The sequence below is a fragment of the Rattus rattus genome, chromosome 13 (assembly GCF_011064425.1).
Source record: "Rattus rattus isolate New Zealand chromosome 13, Rrattus_CSIRO_v1, whole genome shotgun sequence".
NCBI classification, from domain to species: Eukaryota; Metazoa; Chordata; class Mammalia; order Rodentia; family Muridae; genus Rattus; species Rattus rattus.
In genome coordinates this window covers 13324365-13338766 of record NC_046166.1, presented here as the reverse complement: position 1 = coordinate 13338766, position 14402 = coordinate 13324365, and the positions used below count along the sequence as shown (strand labels likewise).

At 56.0% G+C, this 14402-nt stretch overlaps 1 protein-coding gene across 8 annotated transcripts in view; it reads right to left on the bottom strand.

Moving 5' to 3' along the window:
- Unc13a (unc-13 homolog A) overlaps positions 1–14402 on the bottom strand; it is a 46999-nt gene that overhangs the window by 3018 nt on the left and 29579 nt on the right. For 3 of the 8 annotated variants that reach the window (XM_032919450.1, XM_032919448.1, XM_032919455.1), the window contains 18 exons: positions 14390–14402; positions 14179–14305; positions 13505–13601; positions 13168–13311; positions 12004–12087; positions 11028–11105; positions 10744–10832; positions 10236–10388; positions 9503–9626; positions 9048–9053; positions 7545–7583; positions 6326–6355; positions 5004–5060; positions 4706–4786; positions 4319–4466; positions 3288–3344; positions 996–1088; positions 555–714 (listed from right to left, as the gene is read on the bottom strand). The exon at positions 14390–14402 is cut by the window's right edge and continues 73 nt beyond it. In XM_032919450.1, the coding sequence (XP_032775341.1) occupies positions 555–714; positions 996–1088; positions 3288–3344; positions 4319–4466; positions 4706–4786; positions 5004–5060; positions 6326–6355; positions 7545–7583; positions 9048–9053; positions 9503–9626; positions 10236–10388; positions 10744–10832; positions 11028–11105; positions 12004–12087; positions 13168–13311; positions 13505–13601; positions 14179–14305; positions 14390–14402 (1580 nt within the window). The remainder of the gene's footprint in view (positions 1–554; positions 715–995; positions 1089–3287; positions 3345–4318; positions 4467–4705; positions 4787–5003; positions 5061–6325; positions 6356–7544; positions 7584–9047; positions 9054–9502; positions 9627–10235; positions 10389–10743; positions 10833–11027; positions 11106–12003; positions 12088–13167; positions 13312–13504; positions 13602–14178; positions 14306–14389) is intronic. The other 5 variants (XM_032919449.1, XM_032919451.1, XM_032919452.1 and 2 more) reach the window with 5 other exon arrangements.

Here is a 14402-nt window from a genome sequence, read left to right as displayed (position 1 = left end):
ATGAGCCCAGTCACCCGCCGCCACGCAGGGGAGCCACCACCCCGCCACACGCGTTCTTAGTTCCTACTCCCGGGAAGTTGGCAAGCAAGCCCCTTCCAGGCTTCCGGGGCCGCTTACACATAATGCTCGCCAACTAGGCCACACCCACTAGCAGCGCATCTCGTAGGGCGGGCGACTGAGCCTCGCGCGTCCCACGGCGGTCGGGCCATAGCGGTCAGCCTCCTGTGGTCCCTGACTACCATCCCATCTCCCCAGTACTCACCTGTGCCGCTTGTGGCGGCCAAACCCACCCTGCAGCACACTCGGAGCTACCCTAAATGACAAAGTCATTGGCCAGAGCAGGCTGGCTGTTCTCAGGTCCTCTCGCCCATCTCCTCTTCCCTCCTACCCCTTATCCCAAGCATTATCGCCTCTCTAGGGACCTGCCCGTCTGAGAAAGGACTGTGACCCGAAAGTCCCCCTCTGCACCTTGGCCATGGCTGTGCCCACCACCCCTGGGCACCAGTGGCCGGCTGGTCCCCAGGTTCATCCGAGGGTGTCCCCACCCTACTCACAACTGGAAGCTCTCGTTATATTTGGGCGCCCAGCTGTTGTTTTTCGATTTGGTGGCGAACTTTCGTTTCTTGTCGCTGAGCTGAGGTCCAACGATGTTGACCTCAATGAACGGACGGAAGATGCCAGAAGTCTGCCACTTGAGGTCGTTAGCGGCCACCACTGTTGGGGGTAATGGGGAAGTCTAGTAAGGTTCCCCGTGTGACAGAACCAGTCTCTGGTTTTCCGGGTCGGAAGAGACTCCATTTCCCCAGCAAGTCTCTCTGACGGGAGACTGGGGAAAGAGACTAAGTCCTGGGTTCCCGTTGGAACTCCCGGATGCAGCCAAGCCTGATGAGGATTTAGCTCAGGAGTTTTTCATTTTCTAAACACCAAAGAAAAACAATTCCGTGCCCTCCGAGCTTCAGTCTGATATTGGCTCCTCCCCTCATAGGGCCACTCACCCTTCACTGTGACCTTCTGTTCCCCAGTTCCCGGATGCGTGAACAGCTCCACGTGGACGGACACTTCACCTACAGGGTCTTCCACACCCGAGCCTGGGTGGGACAGGGGAGATGCCTGAGATGAGCTAGGTTCTTCTCCTCCCACCAGGAACAACCTCAGTCACCTTCCCCACCCTGTGCTGGCAGCCACAGCTCACAGAGGCACTGAGGGGAGGGGATGCCAGGTGCCACTAGGAAGCCAAGAGTCTTACGTTGTGGGGTTTTGCTGCTTCACTGTGCGACTTGAGGCAGGTCTCTTAACCTCTCTGAGCCGAGTGCATCTCGTGGGTTCTCCCTGCCTCCTGAACCTGCTTCAATGATTCTCTCCAGCTGTCAGTTCTTTCCCAGCTTTTCTCCTGCTCTCCTCTGTGTGCCCATCCAATTCCCTTGTCCTCATTCTAGCCCTGGGCGCTGGGACACAGACAAACCCTGACCGCGTTGCCTTCAAAATTCATCTGGATGTGAATTTGTGTCTTTGTGCAGACTTAGCCCCGCTCCTACCCTGACACCCTGGGCTAGTAGCTTCCCTGGTTTGCTCCTCCTCCCTTTCGGCCAGTAATACAACAGTAAAAACCGACCTAGCAGGCCTCAGCCCTCTTCTGCTCAAGAACCTCCCATGACTCCCATCTCAGGCTCCAAGGAAGCACTTCTGTCTTCTCGAAGGGTCCCTTTCCAAGAGGGAGCCCAGTGCCCCCTTAGAGCCCAGCGCCCCGCCCACAGGCTCCTCCCCAGCCTTCTGAAGTCTCCCAGAATGTCCTGTCCCCTGACATGACAGCTTCTGTCTCCTCTGTCCTGACTCCAGATCTACTGCCACTGAGAAGCTCTTCAAGAGCTGCCATGACTCGGAGAGGGTCAGAGAGCTACAATGGTCCACACAGGACATTTCCTGCCCAGGAAGCAGAGATTGACCTCTACATGGTCATGTGACACAGGCTGGGCTAATAGAAACTCAGTTCCTAACTTTGATTGTAAACTAGCCACAAAGGTTTCCAGGGATACCAATTGACCAATGGCATTGGAACCTGGATCCAGCTATTCCTGATGTCAATAGGAATATAAGTTTCCTAGTCAACTAATTTGTCTGTTTGTGTGGTAGCCATGTATATGGCTCCTCCCAATCACCATTAAGTGTCGCGCTGGTCATGCTGGGAACCCGAGAGGGGTCAGCATAAAAACTACTGCTTTAACCGTCCACACCCGTGAGTCAGAAGCACATCCACAGGGCCTGTGGACCTGTGGCTACTAGCACCCCACCTAAGCACCCCATCCCCAGGCAGCTCTCCACTCCCAGGGCACCCCATGCACTGGCATGGCAAGGAAGAGAATGTGGAAGGCAAGGTGGTCATCAGAGGTCCATCCAGGTTACCTGTGCTGGACAGGAAGTGATGGGGATCAGGGAAGGGGGGGGCCAGGAGACTCCTGTGCTCATGAAGAGGGGCACATGGCCCCAGCACTGTCCACCCCAGGCGGCCACCCATATCATCTCAGATACCTCCCCAGTCACATGCTCAGCCCCTCCCCCCAGGCCAATGCTTCAGCAAGCTCAGTCCGGGCCAGAGGTAGGGTGCTGGGGAGTTAGACATGGTGGGTTATGTAAAAGGTCAGATCAAGGCCCAGGCTAGTAAGAAGTGAGGAGGGGTCAGTGCTGGCCCCCACCCCAGGTTTGCTGGCTCCACCAGGAAGGGGCTGTCACACACCCTACCCTCCCGCCATAGCTGGAGTTCCTTGTAGGGAAGGGGGCTGCCTTGACCCTCAACCACAGGAAACCTCGGGTGCCTGTGGGAAAGCTGGACAGGACTCAAGTTCTTTTTGGATGGGGGCAGGTGTTTGGCCAAGATTGGCGGGAACATGTGATCCCCCCACATCAGCCTCCCAAGTACAGGGACCACTGGCCTGTGCTACCAGGCACGCCTGGAAATGTCTGTCTCCACTAGCCCTGTTTTCCAGGTGACAGAACAGTCAGGGAGGAGGCTGGCTGCAGAATGGCTGACCTAAGATCTGAGCACATTTCATTGTTTAGTTTTTTGCGCTTTTCTGGGAATAAAAGCTGCAGGCCCCGCCTGGGGTGCGTGCGGCTTGGGAGAAAGGGATGGGGATTCCTTCCCTGGGTGGAGCCATCAAGCCGCCCTTCCCCGTGTGCGAGGACGCGGCGCCCCGTGAGAGGAGACCGGGGTCTTACTAGCCGGGCGGGGGGCGGGGGAGGGCGCAGGCACCGGGCACCGCGTGCGGGTGGCGGGCGGCGCAGGCACGTACCCATCTCAGGACAAACGTCTTCACTAAGGGTAAACCTAGTCCCCTTTCCACCATGGACTGACCAGGATGGACAGGGAGGGAGGAGGAGAGGAGGGAGGAGTGTGCGTGGCAGGGGCGGGGGGAGGCGCAGAAAGGGGGCAGCGAGTGACAGGGAAAACAAGAGAGCAAGAGAGAGAGAGAGAGAGAGAGCAAGAGAGAGGGAGAGAGAGAGAGAAAGAGAAAGAATGGGAGAGAGAAAGAAAGAAACGTCAGTGCAGACGGACGGACAGACAGACAGCCTCCCACTCCGGGAACACTAGGGACACCAAAAGCAACAAGAACAGGAGGGGAAACTGAGGCTTGGGCTCCACCCGCTGTGCGGGGGTCAGGGGCCATGGATAACAACCTTTCCCGTTCCACCACGAGAACAAAGCCTGAGGTCACCAATCTCTGCCCAACTGGCACCTTTGGGGTAACTCTGAACGGGGGTCCTCAGGGAGAGATGCTAGGACCCTGGAGCCCTGCCCTGTGGACTCAGCTGCTGCACGAGAGCTCAGAGGGACAGGGACAGAAGCAACACAGACAGACAGAGGGGTCCAGGAAGATCTGAGGCCCCAGCACCTCCCAGGTCCCCACACCTCCCAGGACCAGGTCCTTGAGCCTCTTAGACCTGTCAATCATTCCACATCTCTGACACAGCGCAGAGGCCCCGCCCCTAATGAGGAAGCCACGCCTTGAATCCATGACAGATTTCATCTGGAGCTGTCAATCATCCCTTATTCTAAGGGTACCACAGAAGTCCTGCCCCTCAATGACAGTCACTCAGTTGCCCTGGAAGCTTTAAATTCCTGACTTCCGGAGTCAGTGAGGTCCCCTCCAAAGGCTGTCAATCACCCCTTGTTTCTTTGCCTTCAAAGAATCGCCCTTGGTGCCTTGATGTCGGATGCCCCGCCCCCATTGAGGTCTGTCGGTCACTCAGGGGAGGAGCCCGAGGCTGGGCGAGACTCTAGCTGGCCCGAGAGAGGAGAGAGCGAAGCGCCAGATTCCCTTACCCTGCGCTGACTGCGTCTGCACGAAGGTTTTGATGAGCAGGTCGGTGGCCTGTGTGTAGAGCGACAGGGCGTAGCGCAGGGACTGAAGGTCCGGGCTTTTCTCGAGGAAGGTCTTCTTGAGGCCCACGCCCCCCGCGTGGAAGTATTGCTGAGGGTGGACACAGTGAGGCTGCAGATGGCTCCCAGCACTTCTGCTAACATGCACCTCTCACCCTCCCCATCCTCACCAGGCCACAGCTGCCCCAGGACCTTCGTATTTCCTGTGTGCAAAGGTGGAAAGTCCCTCCCTGCCTGTTACCCGTATACTTAACTTTGTGAGCACCTATGCATTCCTCGAATCCCGCTTCCTCATGCCTCTCTTAAAACCCTCTGTGGCCCCTCCCTTACCTTGATGGTGTCCAGGGCCAGTTCAACCACGGCACACTGCTTCGGGGTCAAGCTCTTGGCTTCTTCTCGCACCATGTGATCCTGTGGGGATGGCGGGGAGAGGTCAGGTGGGCATAGCTTTGACGCTGTGAGTCTTCACCTTGATGTTGTGGATCAAGTGAGCTGTATCCGTGACCCAGCCAAAGCTGAACACCTCTCTCTATTCCATTGTAAGTGGGGTTCAGGTCTGGGAGCAGGGATTTTTGCCTCTTGGTCTGTCTGTCCCTAGCCTTTCTCCTGAGATCTTCTGCCCCCTCACCTTCAGTTTGGACAGCTGGCCCAGCTCCTTGGCGGCATTGAAGATCATTTGTGTCCCCTGTGGGAAAGAGCAGGCGGCTTGGGTGAGAGCATGCATTTTCTTAATGGTTCCCTCATCCTGAGCAACCTGAGGCCGGCCGCCATCTTGGTTCCGGTCCAAAGGTTCAAGCTATGCTCGAGCCCCATAGATAGAGGGATTGGGAGCCCCGGTGAGATCAGGGGGCGCATGGCACCTTGTTGCAGGAGAATCCCGGTTCTCTGGGGATACTGTACTCCCTCTCACATCCACCATGGCCTCACAGTTGGAAGACATAAGAGAAGCAGGCACGTGGTGGCCCACCCATGTGTAGTGTAGTGAGGGAGAAAAGACAGCCTTGCTAATGGCAATGGGCTCTGGGCCAGGCTGGGCTTTCAGGGACCCACCCTGGGGGGAATTTCCTTTTCCCTAGTCACACCTCTGGGGGAACTCTTTGAGCATCAGGAAGACTCCTCACGTACTGGCATTTGTATATAACCCCCCTCTCCCCAACATGCCCACCAGATGCCTACTGTGGTGATACAGAACCAGGCAGGCCTGGGTGAAAACTGCAGCCGGGCTATGCAGCCCTGGATCGATGACAACCCCTCTGAAACGGCTGCCCCTTTAGATGGTGGCCTAGAAGGGATGTATAAGTCTTTGATGACTTGTTTGTCTTGGTCTCATCCCAGGTAATGCCTGGCAGAATGGGTCCCAGGCTGAGAGCCACCACTGAGCTGGGAAACCTCAGGCCTTGTCTTCTCTGGGCATGGTGTCTCCATGCTGATTAGTAACTTGTGAGAGGGAGGGCTGGCTCCACCAGCTAAGATGGCCCAGGGCTATCTGTTTAGAGAAGGATGTTTGGAGAAACTGCTGGTCTTTGTGACTTCCGGCTGTCACTCTTTTTGTGTGTTATTCTGTCCTACTGGGGGTGGAAACCAGGGTCTCACACACACATCAGGACAGAAGCCACAGTCTGGCCTGTGAGTGCTGTGCAAGCACTCTTCCACTGCACCACACACACCGCAGCCCTATAGTCTCAAGGTTACCAGAGCCCACCTTGTCTGGGCCTCAGTTTCCCTTGTTGTACCCACCTGTGCTCAAGTGCAAAGCAGGGGCCCTCCTGAGCGCCGCCACGCCTCCCACTGCCCTTCCCTACCCACCAACAAGCAAGCCAGACAGACAGAGGAAGAAGAAATAAGACAGGGCCACAGGACGCCCCCGACGGCACAGACCACAGAGAGGAAGGGGCAGGGAGGAAAAGGGATGGGGTGGGAGCCAGACAGACAGTGAGAGGCCAGGCTTACGTCTGAGTGGCTTGGCAGTTTCACCCTGCCCTGTGGAGAGAACCAGGCGGAGGTCAGAGTTCTGATGGGTGTTGGGAGGATACTCAGTGGGACTTCCCTGCCCCCTGGAATCACAGGGTGAGCTCCCCCCAATCACTGAAGTAGATACTAGCTCCTCCCAGCTGAGGCATCTGCCTTTGTCTCTGAGTGTCGACTCCTTGACCACTGCACATATTGGGGACCCATAGAAGGCTACAACCCTGCCTACAGGAGAAGGCGAGGAGAGAGAGGGCTCCAGGTCTCTGCACCCCCCACATGTCTCAAGCCAGTGTTGGGGAGGCCAGAAATGCCCTGAGTAGCCCTGCAATCTCCAAGTGCCTTTAGTGTAGACACACACCCACATACACACACACACTTACATACATGCATGCACACGCATAAACACACACTCACACTTGCACATAATGCTTGCGCACATTGACACGCTCAGGCACGCACACACACAGGCAAACACATGCATGTACACACTTGCACACACTCACATATATGCATGCATGCACACAGACACACATGCTGGCACAGGCAGACACACACACTCAAGGCAGACACACACATACACACAGGCAAGCACGCACATGCATACAGACACACTCTCTAGACCTGCAGACACTTAAAAAAAAAAAAAAAACATCTATTCATACATTCAGGAGCCTCTCAGTCCAGAACACACAACATTCTTTGCATGATCACATGCAAACTCACATGTCTTTGACCACACCTGAATGTACAGCAGCCCCAGAAGAGCTGACTGGGGTGGAAATACCCTATGCTCCAGTTATAACACCAAGACACATTTAGGGCATGGAAACCTGACACATCCATTCTGTGCAATCACGCTTGCAATCAAGTTAGCAATCAAGCAACTTCCCACAATTGGCCGCAGCCCTAGCTCCTTACAATAAACATTCATTAAAGCAACGAGAATCCATCCAGGATGTGGTTCTTGGAGAAAACCACAGATGTCAGCAGAGTCTGGGGCTGAGGGAGGGAAGGGCTGTGCACACACTCCCCCTGCCCACCCTCTCCAGAGAAGGATCTGAGCTCTGACTTTCAGTTCTTAGGGACCAGATCAAGAGCCTCCTCCCACTGTGGCCTCAGCTGACCTTTCTACCCAAGTAGGAACCACAGGAGCACTCGCGCCCGGACACCCGGGACCCCGGCAAGCAGAGGCCCTCATTACCTTTTCTAGGCCCTTGCCATGTTTTCTCAAGAGGGTACCCTGCAGAGACAATGTCATATGGAGGTCAGGACCCAGGAGAATCGGTCTCCCATGTGGGGAGGGGGGGCTACACTGGCTAAGGGTTGGGGAATGCTGGGGATATGGAGGCTCACTGGTAAGAGAGAGAGGAGGAAGAGGAAGGAGAAGAGAAGGTGAATGATCCAAAGAGAGAAAAAAGGGAGGAGGGGGAGGGGAGGAGCGAAAAGGGAGGCAGGGAGGGAGCTAGAAGACAAGGAGTAGGATGGGGAAGAGGGAAGAGAAGGGAGAGACAAACACTGCAGGGGTGGTGGTGGAGAAATCTGGGAAGAGGAGGGAGAGAAAGGATGGGAAGGGAGAAGAAAAGTAAAGGAAGGAGATGGGGGAGGAAGAGGAGGAAGAGGAGGAAGAGGAGGAAACGACAGCCAGGGCCAGAGCCAGCAAGAGTTCAAGGTGAAAGTCAATGTCAAAATATAAGCCATTTACATTTAGTGTACAAAGAAACCCGCTGGATCTCATATTAGCAGAAGCATCCCCACTCTGCACTGAGACAGATCTGAACTAAAGCCACCTAAACTGTGGTTTGAGCCAGAAGACTGCTCTCCTAGCCTTGGCTTTCCGCATCAGATTGATTGCATTGAGACCTCCCACAGAGGGCTGTGATGAAGGTGAGCTGTGACAGACACTAACCTGTCATAAGCTGTCAATGTCTTGTGTTCCTTTATGGTTTGCCTACAACTACAACCTGGGTACTGGGCACAATACCACCAAGTGACTACAGAGACCCACACTGTACCTCCTGGGAACATGAGTTTGGGACAAAGTAAAATGTTATGGTGGCCTCGCCTGACCCACAGAGAGTGGTTGGGGAGCATGGTTTTACTGAGGGGTCTGCAGGTCACTGGGTGGGCCTTTGGATGCCATGACTGCTCTCTTTCACTCTGACAGCACAGAGAGCCCTGGTATGAAATCCCAATTCTTTTTTCCCATTCCCAGAAACCAAGGCTGGGAGATGAGGAGATTCTCCCAGGTCATGAAATGGGCAAAGTAGTGACATCCAGACTGCCTGACAGAAAGGCCGTGTCTCCCAGCTGGGCCTCTCTAGGTGTGTTGGTGTGTGCATGTGCACTAGGGGAGTCATAGGGGTGCAATGAGCAGACTGCATGGCCAACACCTGCATGTGAGAGGGAGAACCCTACCCCCCTCTTTCTACCCTTGAGACTGGGTGGGTTTCTATCCCAAGGACAGGGACAGGATTGGACAGGAAGGAGTAGGCTGACAGTGTGGATGTAGACCCTGCTTTTGAGTCTGGGAGGGGCATGGCCTCCAAGCCCCACCCCTCTTGATGCCCCACCCACCAGCACACAGATACAAAGTCAAGATGAGGGGAGGAGGGGGCACTGGGAAGGTGGGGGCGGCCCCAATCCAGACACACAGCGAACGAAAGACGACGATGACAGACAGACGGACAAACGGGTCTCTACTTACAATCATCTGCCAGCCGGAATGGGGGCAGGGTGGGGAGAGGGGAATAAGTCACTGTGAGTGGCCCTGGGCGGACACTGAGGTGATGATGTCCCGCCCCAGCCCTGGCCTTGCCCAGAGGACCGGTCCTGAGTGACTAGCCACAGGCACCTGGCTGAGGCCTCTCCACCCTCCTTTACATGAGTGTCCATCCCGGGGTATCCTGCAGCCAGCCCTGGGCCCTCAGCCATTGTCTCATGTGCAGGCCAGGCCTGTATGTTCCCGAGATGTTCCCGAGCTCCACACTGGATGTTAGGGAGACACTGGGCTATGAGCTCTGGCTCTCCAATTGTCCCCAGTGTTCACCCTTGGATATACCGGAGTAACCTCCCTGAACCCCAGTGTCATTGTCCTGCCCGCCTGTCTTGGAGGCACCACGTCCCCTGGGCTCCCCTCACAGAGGTGGCCATGAGCCTCACCGTCTGGTCAGTGAGCGGCGGCAGGACGATGGTCCTCTCCATGGTGTTCATCACCAGCTTCCACAGCTCCTTCAGCACCCGCTTCAGAACCGTCTTCTCACAGATTTTGGCAAACAGGGTGAGGCTAGGGGTGAGGCTGAGGTCAGAGAGAGGGGCCACCACCCTCTACACACAACAGGGCCCAACAGGGTGAGCAGGAAGGGCAGAGAGCAGGGCTCTGGGGAGAAAACCTGGGCCACATGGTGAAGGTGAGGTGACTACAGAGTGCTCAGGGCAGACAGGGCAGGATATTCAAATAGGAACGAACACTGTGCTGTCAAGTGAAATGGGAGGCCTGGAGACCATCACGCAAGGGGCTGAGGTCACGGCCATGGACAAGGGTGGGCAAGACAATTCCTGATGACTTAAGTGAAGACAGGGACAATCTGCCGGCATGGGCGTCCCAGCTCACCTACCAACCATACCCCCAAATTCACCACCACCATCCCCCAAACCACCCAGTTATCAACGCACCATGCGTCCACCCACCTTCCAAGGACCTGTTCGCCATATTTCAAACGTCTGCCCTCCATCCACCCTTGTAAATATTTTGTGACCCAGCCTGCCTCATGCACACACCATTGGTCTATCGTGCCACCCTCCATCCATAGGAACAGCAGCAGGCACCCATGTGCCTGGCCTCCTTCCCCTCACCCCTGTCTTCCCCACACCTCCCTTTTGTCCCCACCCTCACTTGCTGTCCAGAAGATCCATGATGGGCTGTAGCACGTTGTCTGCGTCCTGTGCCACGCTGCTGCAGGCACTGGCGGGCACGTTGCCCGTGCCCTTCACCTGGCTCAGGATGTCACCCATTTGTCTGACACACTCCTCGATGTGTGGCTGGAAGCTGTGGGCACAGCAGAAAGGCGCTCAACTCAGGCTCTGTGTCCCAGAGGGTGGGGTCACCCCACGAGGATCTGTGGCCAGGGTCCCCAGCACTAGGAGGCAACGGCTCCGACCGAGCCCAGATGGTGGACATTCCCGCCTGAGACTCCCTGTGTGACTATTTCAGGCCAGAATTACTTCTTTTCTGGTCCATTGAGGCTGGGATTCGTTAAGTGATTCACGGGTGGCCCTATGATCACAGTGTCGGAGAGCTGTGTCTGAGTCTTAACTCCGCCCCTGGCATGAGCCAAATGTCAGAAACCCTAGGCTCGGGGGCTTCCCTGCTCACATGTCCCTGTCTGGGAGGTGCCCCCCACCTGGTGGCAAACACGTGGCTGAGTTCATCCAGGACATTGTTGAGTTTCACCTGCAGTTCCTTCAGGGTTCCACTGGCCTCGGCGTCCAGCTGAGGGGGGCAAGGTCGTTAATACCCCTGCCTTCTCCTACCCCTGGGGAAGCATCTAAGGGGCTGGGGAAGGCAACTGAAGGCAGGAAGCCAAGCCTCCCTGGTAGGACTGCAGTTCACACCCAAGCCTGCTGTCCATGACCTCAGGAATGGGGTGATAGGGCAAGCCCCTCCGAACCTCGCCCCGGAGCCTACCTCCTTCCCGCCCATCGCCTCGAACATCTTCTCCAGCTGCACCCGCAGCTGCTGTGTGTTGTTCATGAGGATGCAGGGCTGGGAAGAGCAAAGGTCAGGCTGCTGACTTCCCACCACCTCTTGGGGATTGGGAAATGGGGTTCCCCTAGGGCATGAGGGGCAACAACCCTGGGCATGAAAGAGTTGGGGAGAGGATCCCTTGGGCCAGATGGAGCAGGCCTGCAGAAATGTCTGCCTGGGCCAGCAAGGCCAAGGAGGAGCAGAGAGAAGTCCTCATAATCCTCCTGCCTCTGCTGAAGCTACACCCTGGAAGCAACCCATGACCCCTGGGGAAGCATGTCCTTAACCTCACGTGCACTCACAGGACGACCCCAGACTCACAGGCTCAGTCACACAGATGTGGACACACCCATGACCCAAGTCTCAACACAGCTATACCAAACAGTCAGATGGTTGGGTCTGAGGTACACAGCTGTCATCTCAGCACTCAGAAGGTGGAGACAGGCGATCAGGGCTTCTAGACCAGCCTGAGCTACATATCAAGTTTGAAGCTACCGGGGCCAGGTAGCCAACTGGCACTGAGCCTGTGATGTGAGTTCAAGGCCAGTTTGGGCTACACAGTGGATCAAAGGCCACCTTGGCCTATATAGCAAGATTGGGGCTAACCTGGGCTACATGGGAAGCTCAAAGCTAGGCTGGGCTTCACTTTGAGAGATTGTCTCAAAAACCCAAACAAACAAGTAACCACCAGCACCAACAAGCCCCATACAACCAGACACAGACACAGACAGACAGACATATAGACAGACAGATTGACACAGTGTATACAATCACACATGATCTCGCAGATCCATGTCCCTTCAGTGGAGCTTGTCAAGCCTCATGTCAGAGCCTGGAACCCTGGGCCCTGAGGGAAGCTGGGTGGGGTGGGGAGGACTAGGGTGTGGAAAGGGCAGGGTGGGCGCCCCCCGGTCACCACTTTCTCCTTCTCCTTGGAGCAGTAGGAAGCGAAGTCCTTGGAGACGATGTCGGCGTACTGGAGAAGCACATTGCTAATGGTCTGAGGACAGAGAGAGGGTGAGAGGGCCGCAGCCTCAGGGACCCTGGCCATCACGACCGTCCACTGCAGACATTATGGTGACTTGGTGCTGCACAGTGTGTGGGGTGGACTTCAGGATGGCTGTCCATCCTAGATGGCCACTAGGGTACAGAGGAGACCCCACCCCACGAAAGGACTGCTTTCTGTACTCAACTTCTTTTTTTCTATTTGAGGCTAGGTCTTGCTGTGTAGCTGAGGCTAGCCCGGTTTCCCCAGGATTAAAATAAGCCCCACCATGCTCCATGTGCCCTCCTCTGCTTCCAAGGAACCAACCATGGTATTAAGGCCCTGGTCGCCAGCCTGGCCCGATCCCACGTGGAATCCAGAGGCCGGCGTTCCATCCCAGCTGAATGACTGCCCAGTGAAACGCACCCAGAGCCAGCTGTGCCTGTGTGAGTCGTGTAGAACGCCAAACCCGACCTGCAGCCCCAAGGCGACCCAGAACACTCACCCAGCCAACCCTGTTTCCTTGGAGTGAGTGGATAACTTTCCTTTGTCTGTCGGCTTTTGTTTGGTTTGATTTAACTTTTCTTTGTGCAGTGCTGGGCCTGGCACAGAGCAGGTGAGTTCTCCCACAGAGATTTTCTAGATTTAATTAATTTGGGTGTTGGGTGGGGTGGGTGGGAGTGAGCACATGTGCCTGTGTGTGAGCCTTGTATGTGCCCGTGTAGGACAAATGACAGACGTGTAGGAGTCAGCTCTCTCCTTCCATTCTATGAACCCCGGGGAATTGAACTCAGGGCCTCGGGCTTGGTGGCAAGCACCTGTATCCACTGAGCCCTCTCACTAACCCTCCTCAACGTGTTTTCCCTAGATTTATGACAGCAGGGCCTTGGACACACTGGATCATAGCTTCCCTGCTAGACTGCTTCCCTTCCTCAACTTCCATATCGACTCTAACCTCCCCCGTGTGCAACTCATGTCCAACCCTGAAGCAGCCTGACTTCACCTTCAGTGGCACGGCTCCCCTCCACGTCATTCAGCCGAATCCCATGCCTAGCTCAACCCCATCCTGTCTCTCCTCACCCCTCCAGGCCCCACCTTGGCAAAGCGCCGCATGTAGTGGCCCACAATCTGGGGGTCAGGACACTCCAGCTTCTTGATGATCTCAAAGCTCTGGTTGAGCTGGGAGAAGACGTCCACTACTGAGCAAGAGAACAGGGCGTGCTCCGATGTCTGCTGGAACTGCAGGGAGAAGACAGCATCAGGCTAGACCATGGCATCGCTCCTTGAGGGCCCAGGCCATAGGAGGGTGGAGGCCCTGACCTGAATGAGAACCCCACGCTCCATGATTGCTGGGTGTATGGAGGAAGCACCCACAGGCTGGACAGGACAGTGGCCACCAGTGGTCCCTGGCCACCACCCATGGCCTCCTCACCCCATCCTTCTTGTCCCGCTCGAGTGCACCATGCAGGAAGTCCCGGGACACCTCCTCATTCTCATCTAACCACTGGATGACGAAGGGCTCAAACCACCTGTAAAGGGACACATCAGCTGGGATACTGCTGTGGACTCTGTCGCCAGCTCTGCCCACCTCACCCACTGTCTGCTGGGCCTGGGGTGCACGCTTTAATCCCAGCTCTTGGTTGTGGTGACCTGGGCTCTGTCCCCAGCTTCATCCCCCAGTGGATTTGTCATTTCAGTTTGGTTAGCATTTCTTTAATGTAGTTATTTAAATACGGGTCAATATATTTAAGGCTACCCTCAAACTCACTAAGTACCTGAGGATGACTCTTGAGGAGGGAGAAGGATAAAGAGGAGGAGGAGGAAGAAGAGGAGGAAGAGGAGGAAGAAGAGGAGGAGGAGGAGGAGGAGGGAGCGTTTAGCCTTAACAGGTTGAAAATACTTCAATCATGGCTTTTGTTTCAACATGTGGCTTCCTTCTTGCCCTGTCCCTCTGAACCGGGTGCTGCAGCTGCTTCCCCAGGACCAGTGGGGTGCTGGTCACTGTCCTGAGCACCAGGGAGTTGGGATCTGACCTCCACAGGTCCTGGAGTCCTCTTAGGTCTTGGTGACATTCTGACCCAGGCCTGGCGGGACTCGGGAGCTTACGCAGGGTACTCCGGCACGCGGTCCTTGAAGGTGGGCAGTTCAGCCACGTACTCGTTGTACAACCACTTGACCTTGAAATGCAGGTTCATGTAGTCTGCGCTCTTACACAGCCGGTGCTTGTCGTGTTCTGCCAGGAGAACAGAGGCTCAGCCGGGAGGACTGGGGCTTCCACTGCTCCCACACTGCTGCCCAGCTGGGCCCAGAGGCTCACCCTCCATGGCGTA